The 10551-nt window shown below is 52.4% G+C and overlaps 1 protein-coding gene and 1 long non-coding RNA gene across 3 annotated transcripts in view; one reads left to right on the forward strand and one right to left on the reverse strand.

The window, feature by feature from the left end:
• The window catches only part of POLE (DNA polymerase epsilon, catalytic subunit), a 32842-nt gene extending 28078 nt beyond the window's left edge, over positions 1 to 4764 (forward strand). The window contains exons 37-48 of one of the 2 annotated variants that reach the window (XM_057411283.1): positions 114 to 334; positions 726 to 930; positions 1420 to 1593; positions 1758 to 1883; positions 2472 to 2604; positions 2718 to 2910; positions 3019 to 3150; positions 3247 to 3440; positions 3616 to 3816; positions 4104 to 4229; positions 4354 to 4443; positions 4638 to 4764. In XM_057411283.1, coding sequence (XP_057267266.1) covers positions 114 to 334; positions 726 to 930; positions 1420 to 1593; positions 1758 to 1883; positions 2472 to 2604; positions 2718 to 2910; positions 3019 to 3150; positions 3247 to 3440; positions 3616 to 3816; positions 4104 to 4229; positions 4354 to 4443; positions 4638 to 4751 — 1909 coding nt within the window. In that variant the 3' untranslated portion in view covers positions 4752 to 4764. The remainder of the gene's footprint in view (positions 1 to 113; positions 335 to 725; positions 931 to 1419; positions 1594 to 1757; positions 1884 to 2471; positions 2605 to 2717; positions 2911 to 3018; positions 3151 to 3246; positions 3441 to 3615; positions 3817 to 4103; positions 4230 to 4353; positions 4444 to 4637) is intronic. The other variant, XM_057411292.1, reaches the window with a different exon arrangement.
• Positions 4765 to 9224: 4460 nt separating this feature from the next.
• On the reverse strand, positions 9225 to 10164 carry LOC130599792 (uncharacterized). The gene is made up of 3 exons (XR_008972308.1): positions 9935 to 10164; positions 9738 to 9829; positions 9225 to 9308 (listed from the first exon to the last, which is right to left on the reverse strand). It is a non-coding gene; the product is annotated as an uncharacterized LOC130599792 (long non-coding RNA).
• Positions 10165 to 10551: the final 387 nt, after the last annotated feature.

The following is a 10551-nucleotide window of genomic DNA, read 5'->3' on the forward strand; positions in this document are numbered from 1 at the left end:
TGCCCTTGCTGGGACCATGGGAAGCTGCCTCATCCCTTGAGGGAAGGATCAGGGGTCCCTGTTTTCTGTACAGCTGTGCTCACCCCATGACCATTCACCTCTCTGTGCCCCAGGTATTACCACATCCCCATTGGAAACCTCCCCAGTGACATCTCTACCTTTGGCTCCGACCTGTTCTTCTCCCGCCACCTCCGTCGTCACAACCACTTGCTGTGGCTGTCCCCCACAGCCCGCCCAGACCTGGGGGGTAAGGAGGCTGATGACAACCGCCTCGTCATGGAGTTTGATGAGAGAGCCTCTGTGGAGATCAACAACCCTGGTTGCTACTCCACAGGTGAGGAGGGAGAAGGGGGCAGAACTGGATCCTGTTCTACAGGCCCTGTAAAAGGATGGCTGCAGCCTCCAAAGAGAGTGTAGTAACAGACTAGCTGAACTGTTCATCCCTGGTGACTCTAGGACAGGTCTTTCTTGGAGGCAGGAGCTGCTCCAGTGGTAGTAAGCTCTGAGCTCCTCTGCTGCAGCTTCCAAAAAGTGTTGCCCAGAGGATGAGTAGATCCAACTCTTGCTGGAAGACTTGGCCAGTCAAGACAGTCACACCTATGAAAGTGTCTTCCCACTCAGTGTGACAACACATACAGATCACCTTTTAACTGTGAAAAGCTTTTGTGGCAGAGGGGCTTGGTCCTTTGCTCTCCCTGCCCCTGAGACGTTGTGTTTGCTCTTAGTGTGTCTGGAGCTGGACATCCAGAGCCTGGCTGTAAACACGGTGTTGCAGTCCCACCACATAAATGACATGGAAGGAGGCTCCAGCATGAGCATCAGCTTTGATGTGATTCAGCAGGCATCCCTAGAAGACATGGTGACAGGGAACCAAGCTGCCAACATCCCTGCCAGCTATGATGAAACTGCCCTCTGCTCCAACACTTTCAGGTATGGTTGTAGGAGCCAGCAGGAGGTGGAGCACCTGGTCTCCATCCTGACAGGTCTTTGTGAGGGTCTACCTCTCATTCCATCCTTTGTTTCCAGACTTGTGCCAGAAGCGGGGCTTGTGGGGTACTCTAAATCCAAATTCAGGTCTTGAGAGCAGGGCAGACATCTTCTCCAACAGACTTTTGAAGATCCTGGCTCAGAACTGCCTGGTGGTTCAGACAGCAGATGTTTGGAGATGGTGGTGAAGATCCAGCCTTTTCCTGTTGGCTTTTCCTGTTTCTGTTTTCTTCAGGCTCCACCAAGTTAGAGAGGCACATATTTACCCTGTGGCTTATGTGTTGAGGGCTCGCATGTCTCTGCTCTGGCAGAGTTCCCACTTTGAATCCTCCAGCTTATCTAAGAACACATCCATGTCTGGAAAGGGAAGGGGGTCTAATGGTTTGTGGGGTCTTTCACGGCTGGTGAAGTGATGCCTCTGCTCCCTGGCAGGATCCTGAAGAGCATGGTGGTGAGCTGGGTGAAGGAGATCACTCAGTATCACAATGTCTACGCAGACAACCAGGTCATTCACTTCTACCGCTGGCTCCGCTCTCCTTCCTCCCTGCTCTATGACCCAGCACTGCACCGCATGCTCCACAACATGATGAAGAAGCTTTTCCTGCAGTAAGTGAGACCTGGAATGTGCCAGTCTAGTGAATGGAGAAGGGACAGGCATGACTGCTGCAGCCTCCAGAGAGGTGGGCAGTAAGTTGGACCTCCTGTCTTTATGGGTTGCATCTGCTCCTTGGGCTTTGCTTTCCTGCCCACTGCCTCCTGTTCCTGTGCAGGCTGGTGGCAGAGTTCAAGCGTTTGGGCTCCTCAGTGGTTTATGCCAACTTCAACCGGATCATTCTGTGCACCAAAAAGCGGCGCATCGAGGATGCCATCAGCTACATGGAGTACATCATCAACAGGTGGGGGCTTGCCAAGCCAGGCTTGGAGATCCATCCTGTGGATGATGGAGCATGGCTCGGGGCCAGGGAGGAGGATGCTGGTTCTTTGCCTTTCAATGGGCCTGAGCACTGAATTTCTATTTTTGGTTGTTTGGGGTTTTTTTTAATTTTTTTAATTTTTTTTTCAATTATTATTTTTTTTTTATTTATTTTTGGCAAAGATATGGAAGGGCTGAGGTTTCCCATCTCTCTTGTTCTCTTGCCGTCATCCCTGGAGTAGGGATCTGCCCCTTAGTCGTCCTCTCTAGGTAATATTTCAAGAGTACTTGTATGCTCAATCCAGAAGAGACCTTCAGAAGGAACTTGAGGTGCCCAGCATCTCATCCTCTGGCTGGCTTTCAGGTCCCATGTTACAGCCACCTTGACACAAGAATAGGGAGCCAGGACTTCTTGGGCATGACTTCATCTGGGGTCTCTGCTAGTGGTTGGATGGGATAGGGGAACCCTCTCTTTCTTTGCCAGCACCACCTCCTCATGGAGTCCCACGGAGAAGGCTCTGAATTAGGGACGATGCCAGTGGTGTGGCTGACTGCAGTTTCTTCCTTCCAGCATTCACTCCAAAGAGATCTTCCATTCTCTGACCATCTCCTTCTCCCGCTGCTGGGAGTTCCTACTCTGGATGGATCCAGCAAATTATGGAGGTATCAAGGGAAAAGTGGATTCTCGCATCCACTATGGGGAGGTAAGAGACTGGAGGTGCTCAGAACTCCAGAAGCAGGGTGCTGGGGGGCTGAGATGCGTGGGGAGGTGTTGGCTGGGCATGAGCAACCACTGTGATATCCCTGGGTCCTCCAGAAGGACACCAGCAAGAGTCAAGTTTTGGAAGAGGAGGAGGAGAACAGCGAGGAGGAGGAGGAGGAGGTGGCGGTTGGGGAAGAAGAGGATGGGGAGCTGAATGTGGAGGAGCTGCTGGAGAACAGCTGGAACATCGCGCAGTTCCTGCCTCAGGCCGCCTCCTGCCAGAGTTACTTCCTGATGATTGTGTCAGGTGAGCTGTCCCAGGGTGGGATGGGGCCACTTGTGCCTCCCCAGTGGCAGGGAGAGCCTGCAGTGGGGCAGCTGCTGGCATAGCTGAGCCTTGCCCATGTATCCCCAGCCTACATCGTGGCCGTGTACCACAGCATGAAGGAGGAGCTGCGGCGCAGTGCCCCTGGGACCACCCCTGTCAAGAGGAGGAGCACCAGCCAGGTGTCCCAGGAGGCACTGGGAGAGATGGGGGCCATGCCTGGTGAGTGCTGAGCCATGGGTCAGCCCTGGAGCCACCCACCTTGCGGTCCCTGTATGCCACCACATGGGTCAAGTGCTCTGTGCTCCATCTCTCTAGGCATGATCACCTTCTCACAGGATTATGTGGCCAATGAGCTCACCCAGAGCTTCTTCACCATCACCCAGAAGATCCAGAAGAAGATGTCTGGTTCTCGAAATGCCACTGAGCCTTCGGACATGTTCCCAGTGCTGCCTGGCTCCTACTTGCCACTCAACAACCCAGCTTTGGAGTTCATCAAATATGTTTGCAAGGTCAGCAGTGTGAGCCAGGCCCCATTTCTGAAGGCTTGTGATCAGGGCTCAAATTCTGGTTCTTGTCCACTTTATCTTGCCCTGTGCCCTTATGAGGTCATGAGGATATGAGCTGCCCTGGTGGGGACACTTGTCTTCTTATCTGCAGGTAGACTCACCTGGCTTATTCTTGTAGGTCCTTTCCCTGGATGCCAACATAACCAACCAGGTGAACAAACTGCGCCGGGACCTGCTGCGTCTCATTGAGGTGGGCGAGTTCTCAGAAGCTGCCCAGTTCCGGGACCCTTGCCGCTCCTATGTGCTCCCTGAAGTCATCTGCAGGAACTGTAACTTCTGCAGGGACCTGGACCTGTGCAAGGACCCTGCCCTCTCCCAGGTGCAGCTTTGTTTGTAGGGACACCAGATACCTCAGCGTGGCAATGCTGAAGGCCAATTCATCGCATTACCTATCTACTCTCTCAACTCTTTTGCTTTATAGCTCTGCTTGCTGCTGGTGACCAGTCTCACCTAAAGGCCATTCTCTGTTCACCTCCTTTTCTAGCTGCTTGTGACAGGTCTCAGCATCCCTTGGCTTTGGCTGATGCTCTGTCCTCTCCAGAAATCAGTTACCACTTCCCTATGTTTGGGACTCCTGCTGCTCACCTCCCATCTCTTTGCCCCTAGGATGGGTCAGCAATGCCCGGCTGGGTCTGCTCCAACTGCCAAATGCAGTATGACTCTGATGCCATCGAAGCAGCACTGGTGGAAGCCCTGCAGAAGAAGCTGATGGCCTTTGTGCTGCAGGATCTGGTGAGTGTGGGACTCCCCAGCCCTGCCCGTCCCCCTGGCTGGCTGAGGCCAGACACATTCACTCTGCCCAGGCAGAGAGGTGAGCAAGGAGACAAGATCAAGCGCAACACTCTTTGACCTCAAGGTGTGCAAGAAGTGTCATGGCGTGAAGGAGAGACACATGCCAGTGCACTGCAGCTGTGCTGGAGACTTTGCCCTCACCATCTCCTCCCAGGTATGCCTGCACCCTCCTGCCAAGCCCAGTCCTATGCCAGCAGCTCCTAGAGGGACAGCAAGGAGCCCTGCAGTGCCCTGTTCCTTCTGTCTCCTCTAACTTCTTGTCCCTGGGGGATCTGCCCTGCCCGGCCACCTCCTGGAGCCCCCAGGAGTGCTGAGTTGTTCCTTCCCTCCCTCTTGCCTTCTCCCCAGACCTTTATGGACCATGTCAAAGTCTTCCAGAACATCGCCCGGCACTACAGCATGGCCTATCTGCTGGAAACCGTTGAGTGGCTGCTGTGCACCAATCCCCAGCTCCAGCAATGAGGCGCTGGGGGGGGGGGGGGGGGCTGCTACTCCCGGGGCTGTCCTGGCCACAGGAGCGTGATCACGGACAAGAGAAGCTGTGCCCTGCTCCTGCCCCGAGGAGCCGTGCCAGGTTGGGGCTGTCTTAGCCCCAGTCGCCTGCAGGGGGGGCTGGCGGAACAAGGGACTAGAGCTGTGCTGCACAGCTCGGTGCTGGCCCCCAGCTCGACTTTTAATAATATTTCTATAAATAAATGGATTGTAGAATCCTCCAAGGAACACACCCGACATGTGTTTCCTCTTTTCCTTAAAGATCTCTCCTCAAGGATGCTCCTGGCTCTATTCCAAAGCATTTCCCGTAGCCATTTAGCCTAATCTTTACCAACCTGAGATCCCAAGTAGCAGCCCCAAACTCCTCCAGGGAAGGTACTTCAGATGTGCTTCATTTTTTGTCTGGAGACCGCTCCTCCACGATGTTCCTGCCTCTCCTGCATATTTCCTGGAAACATTCAGTCCATTCCTTAGGACAGTGAGATCCCAGGTAGCAGCCCCAGACTCCTCCAGGGAAGATACCCGAGATGTATTTCCTCTTTTCCCTGAAGATCTCTCCTCCAGCAGGCTCCTGGCTCTGTTGCAAACCATTTCTCAGAATCATTTAGGCTGTTTCTTAGGAATCTGAGATCCCAGGTAGCAGCCCCAGACTCCTCCAGGGAAGGTACCTGAGGGAAGTTTCCTCTCTGCAAAGAGGATCTCTTCCCTTATCTGGGATTCACCCAAGACTCCTCCAAGGCATCTCCCAGAGCCTTTTGAGATCTTCTTTAACAATCTCAGATGCCAGGTAGCAGCCCCAGACTCCTCCAGGGAAGATACCCGGGATGTATTTCCTCTTTTGCTGCAAGATCTCTCCTCCAGGATGCTCCTGGCCCTATTGCATAGCATTTCCCAGAGACATTTCAAATATTCCTTAGGAATCTGAGATCCTGGATGGCAACCCCAGACCCCCGGGGAAGGTACCCGATATACTTTTTGTCTTTTGGAGGAAGCTCCCTTATCTGGGATTCACCCAAGGCTCCCCCAAGGCATATTCCAGAGTATCCTCGGAGCTTCTTTAACAACCTGAGTTCCCAGGTAGCCGCCCCAGACTCCTCCAGGGAAGGTACCTGAGAGAAGTTTCCTCCCTTCAAAGAGGATCTCTTCCTCTGGGATTCACCCAAGACTCCTCCAAGGCACCTCCCAGAGTCTTTTCAGATCTTTAACAACCTGAGATGCCAGGTAGCAGCCCCAGACTCCTCCAGGGAAAATACCAGAGATGTGTTTCCTCTTTCTTCAAGATCTCTCCTCCACGATGCTCCTGGCTCTTCTGCGTGGTGTTCCCCGGAATCATTCAGCATATTCAGGAATCTGAGAGCCCGGGTATCAGCCAGGCTCTCCTCAAGGGAAAGTATTTGAGATGTGCTTCATCTTTTGGTTGAAGATCTCCCCTCCAGGATGGTCCTGCCTCTCCTGCACAGTATTTCCCGGAATCATTCAGCCAATTCTTTAGGAATTTTAGCTCCCAGGTAGCAGCCCCACGCTCCTCCAGGGAACATACCCGAGATGTATTTCCTCTTTTCCCTGAAGATCTCTCCTCCAGCAGGCTCCTGGCTCTGTTGCAAACCATTTCTCAGAATCATTTAGGCTGTTTCTTAGGAATCTGAGATCCCAGGTAGCAGCCCCAGACTCCTCCAGGGAAGGTACCTGAGGGAAGTTTCCTCTCTGCAAAGAGGATCTCTTCCCTTATCTGGGATTCACCCAAGACTCCTCCAAGGCATCTCCCAGAGCCTTTTGAGATCTTCTTTAACAATCTCAGGTGCCAGGTAACAGCCCCAGACTCCTCCAGGGAAGATACCCGGGATGTATTTCCTCTTTTGCTGCAAGATCTCTCCTCCAGGATGCTCCTGGCCCTATTGCATAGCATTTCCCAGAGACATTTCGACTATTCCTTAGGAATCTGAGATCCTGGATGGCAACCTCAGACTCTTCCGGGGAAGGTACCCGATATACTTTTCATCTTTTGGAGGAAGCTCCCTTATCTGAGATTCACCTAAGGCTCCTCCATGGCATATCCCAAATTATACTGGGATCTTCTTTATGAACGTGAGATCTTGGGTAGCATTCCCAGACAGTTTTAAGCAAGATCCCTGAGATGTTTGTTGTTTTTTTTTTTCTAGGAATCTTTGCCTTGGGCATGCACTTACATTCCTCCCAGGTATCTCCCAGAGCCTTTTTTATGAGACCAGATATCTCATTTGGTAGCCCCAGTGTCCTTTAAGGAAGATACCCAATATATTTCTCCTCTTTTGGACATTACACTGTCCTCTCAGATCCATCCAGTGTTCCTCCCAAGAATATACTGGAATCTTTTGGGCTATCCGTTAGAGGTCAGGGAGCTGGTGTATCAGTCCCGGACACCTCCAAGGAGTACAGCCGAGAGGATTTTTTTTTTCCTTGGAGATAGGTATTTTCTCCAGCATGAGTTTGTTGCCTCTTAATATGGGGACCAGAGGAAGATTAGGGACTTCCACGGAGTAAAGAAAGATGCTTTTTCTCTTTTGGAGGAAGTTTTCTTCTCTGGATTCGACCTGAGCCTCCTCTCAGCTGGGCGGACCATGTCAAAGGCCTTACAGATGTCCAAATTGCTGACATCCATAGCTCTTCCCTTGTTCACTGATGAAATCACTCCATCATAGAAGGCCATTGGGTTGGTTAAGGCAGGACTTGCTCTTGGTGAACCCATGCTTTCTGTCTCGAATCATCTCCCTGTCCTTCATGTGCTTTTGCCTAGCTTCTAGGAGGAACTCTTCCGTGATTTCCCCAGCACAGAGGTGAGGCTGACAGGTTGTTAGTTCCCAGGGTCCTTCTTTCAACCCTTTTTAAAAAGGGGTGCAGTGTTTTCCTTTTCCAGTCACAAGAACTTCACCTGGCTGCCAATTCCCTCAGAACTCTGGGGTGACCTCGTCAGATCCCACAGACTTACGTATGTTCAGGTGGTCTCGAATTTGATCTTTTCTTACTGTGGGGGGACTTTGCTCCCTCAGTCCTTGCAGTCCCATCCACTGGAGTGGATGATGTGGGATGTGTAGGAACGAGGCCATGAGGTGAAGGGATTGCTGAGGTCTGGTGCAACACCATGATAGGGGTGACGGGCTGCGGTTGGGGTTTATGGCCTTAATCCTGATGCCCTTAATGCTGCCTCAGTAGAGTGGGAGAGTGATGTTTCAGAGCTCTGTTCCACCCTTGTAATACCCACAGCCCTTGAGCAGCCTGACTGAAGGTAGCCCTCATCCCTCATTTACATAAAATAAATACACCAAAGTGAGAAAGTGGTTGCTCCTCCCATCCATGACATCAGCAACAGGTAACTTGACTAGTCTCACCTCCACTTCTCTCAAAAGTATAAATTTGGCATTCCAGCTCCTCCATGGCAGAGGATGAGAATACCTGCAGATGGCCTTGCTCCTCTCTCCTCTACAAAGCAGGGACACCTCTTTGGCAAGATTCGCATCTCCAACTCTGCTGGATAATACTTGGGTGGACCTAAACTGAATGAATTTGCAATTGCTTTTTTTTTTTTTTCCTCCATATGAGCTGCATTAATCATTGGGTTTTAGTGCTAGTGCAGGAAGTGAGCTTACCAATGGCAATTCCAAATCTGTATTTCTGTGCTTCAGTAAACCTCACTATTTGTGAATCCTTAATTGTAACAGTTCTGATTGAACTCGACTGGATGGATCATGTTCAATTGGTGATAATCAGAAATGAATCCCAGGTGTCTGCAGCCCCTCTGAGCTCTGAGGACTGGCTGGAACACAAGGGGCAGTGTTTTCTGTCCAATCTCTGTACTCTCACACCATAGGAAGAGAAGTCAGTGAAGACAAAGACAAAAAAGCTGTTGAGTACCTCAGCCTTCTCACCCATTGTTACTCATTTGCCAGTTGTGTTCTTTGGGGGGTTACACTTTCTTTGACCTTCCTGTTCTGGCTGACATACCTGTAGAAGCCCTTCTTGATGCATCCCTGCTGGTCTCATGCCTTCGTTTCCTGATTTCTTACACCTGGGGATCAAGAGCTCTTGTGCTGTGGAAAGCATCTGTAAAACTCTGCCAGCTCTACCCTGCTCCCTTGCCCCTGAGGGCAGTTTTCCAGGGGGTCCTGTTGACTAACTCCTTGCACAGAGGCAAGTTTCCTTTCCTAAAATGAGGCATCTACTCTCCTCTTTGCCTGACGCGTATCCCTCAGGACTGTGAACTCCACCAGCGCGTGATCACTGCAGCCCAGACTCTCCAGTTGTGACGTCACTGATGGTGTTTGTGACCATCAGGTCTAGTATTGCATCCCCTCTGGTAGGGCTATTACCTGGCTTAAGAAGTTCTCAGAGCTTTGCAGGAGTCCCCTGCATTGCCTACAGCTCACCGTGCTACTTTCCCACCAGCCGGCAAGAGGGCTGTCAAGATGATTCCCAGCAGGATGAGAGTCTGTGAGTGCTTCCTGTAAATGGAGTAAGAAGGCTTCATCAACAGGCTTCCCTTGATCCAGTGGCCTGTAGTATAGGGCAACCCCTCCCCCCTCTTTCCTCCCTGTCCCTTTTGAACAGCCCGCAGCCGCTGATAGCTGCATTCCACTCATGGGGTTCATCCCACCAAGTTTAAGTAATGGCAACAACATCACAGCTTTGTAGCAACATGCAGAGTTGGCTTCCAGCTCCTCCTGGTGTTGCCCATGCTGTGTGCGTGGATGTAGAGGTACCTCAGCTGTGCCATCAGCCATGTCACTTTCTTTGAGCAACACACCTTCAATCCCCTCAGTTATCAAAAGCAGCATGGCCAGCAGGTGGAGGGAGATGATTCTGCCCCTCTGCTCTGGTGGAAACCTACCAGGAGTGCTATGTCCAGCTCTGGAGTCCCCAGCACAAGACAACAGGAACCTGTTGGTGCAGGTCAAGAAGAGGAACACAGAAAGGATGGGGTACCTGTGCTCTGAGGAAAGGCTGAGTTGGGGCTGTTCAGCCTGGAGAAGGCTCCAGGGAGACCTTAGTGTGGTCTTTCAATACTTTAAGGGGGCCTGTAAGAAAAATGGGGAAAAACTTTTTAGCAGGGTGTGTTGTGACAGGACAAGGGGTGAAGGTTTGAACGAAAGGATCTAGTTTGGACTCAAGAAATGTTTTACCCTGAGGGTGGTGAGGCACTGGCACAGGCTGCCCAGAGAGCGGGTGGATTCACCATCCCTGGCGACATTCCAGGCCAGGCTGGACAGGGGCTCTGGGAACCTGCTCCAGGTGAAGATGTCCTGCTCATTGCTGGGGTTGGACTGGATGAGCTTTGGATATCACTTCCAACCCGAACTCTTGGACGATGTCACTGTTTTTCCCTGTTGGTTCTTGTTACCTCTGGAGCCCCTGGCTCAGCTCTGTCAGACTTCCTCTGTGCTGGAGTACACCCAGCCTCGGGCGGAGAGGCAACCGTTCCGGCAGGTACGGAGGACGCCGATCACTGGATGCCGGGTGGATGCCATGATGGCCACTGACCGAACCCGCCTGCAGAGCCCCGCCGCGCTCTGGTAACCAGCTCTCGCAGGCCGCTGCTGGCCGGCCGGGGCTGCCGCTGTTCCGTGCGCCGGGCCCGGCCGCCCCCGAGCCGATGCCCTCGGCACCGGACACCGCTCCGTTAGGGCGCCTTTAAAGCTGCCGCCGCTGCCCTGACAACGCCGCGCTGCCAGCTCCCTGGGTGGCGAGGGGAGGGGAGGGGAGGGCTTGTTTCTCTTCGTTTTCCTGGCAACGTCCCTCT

Source organism: Pezoporus wallicus, unplaced genomic scaffold, assembly GCF_028554395.1.
Source record: "Pezoporus wallicus isolate ANWC-B61680 ecotype Strahan unplaced genomic scaffold, APGP_CSIRO_Pwel_v1 contig_8226, whole genome shotgun sequence".
Taxonomy (NCBI): Eukaryota; Metazoa; Chordata; class Aves; order Psittaciformes; family Psittacidae; genus Pezoporus; species Pezoporus wallicus.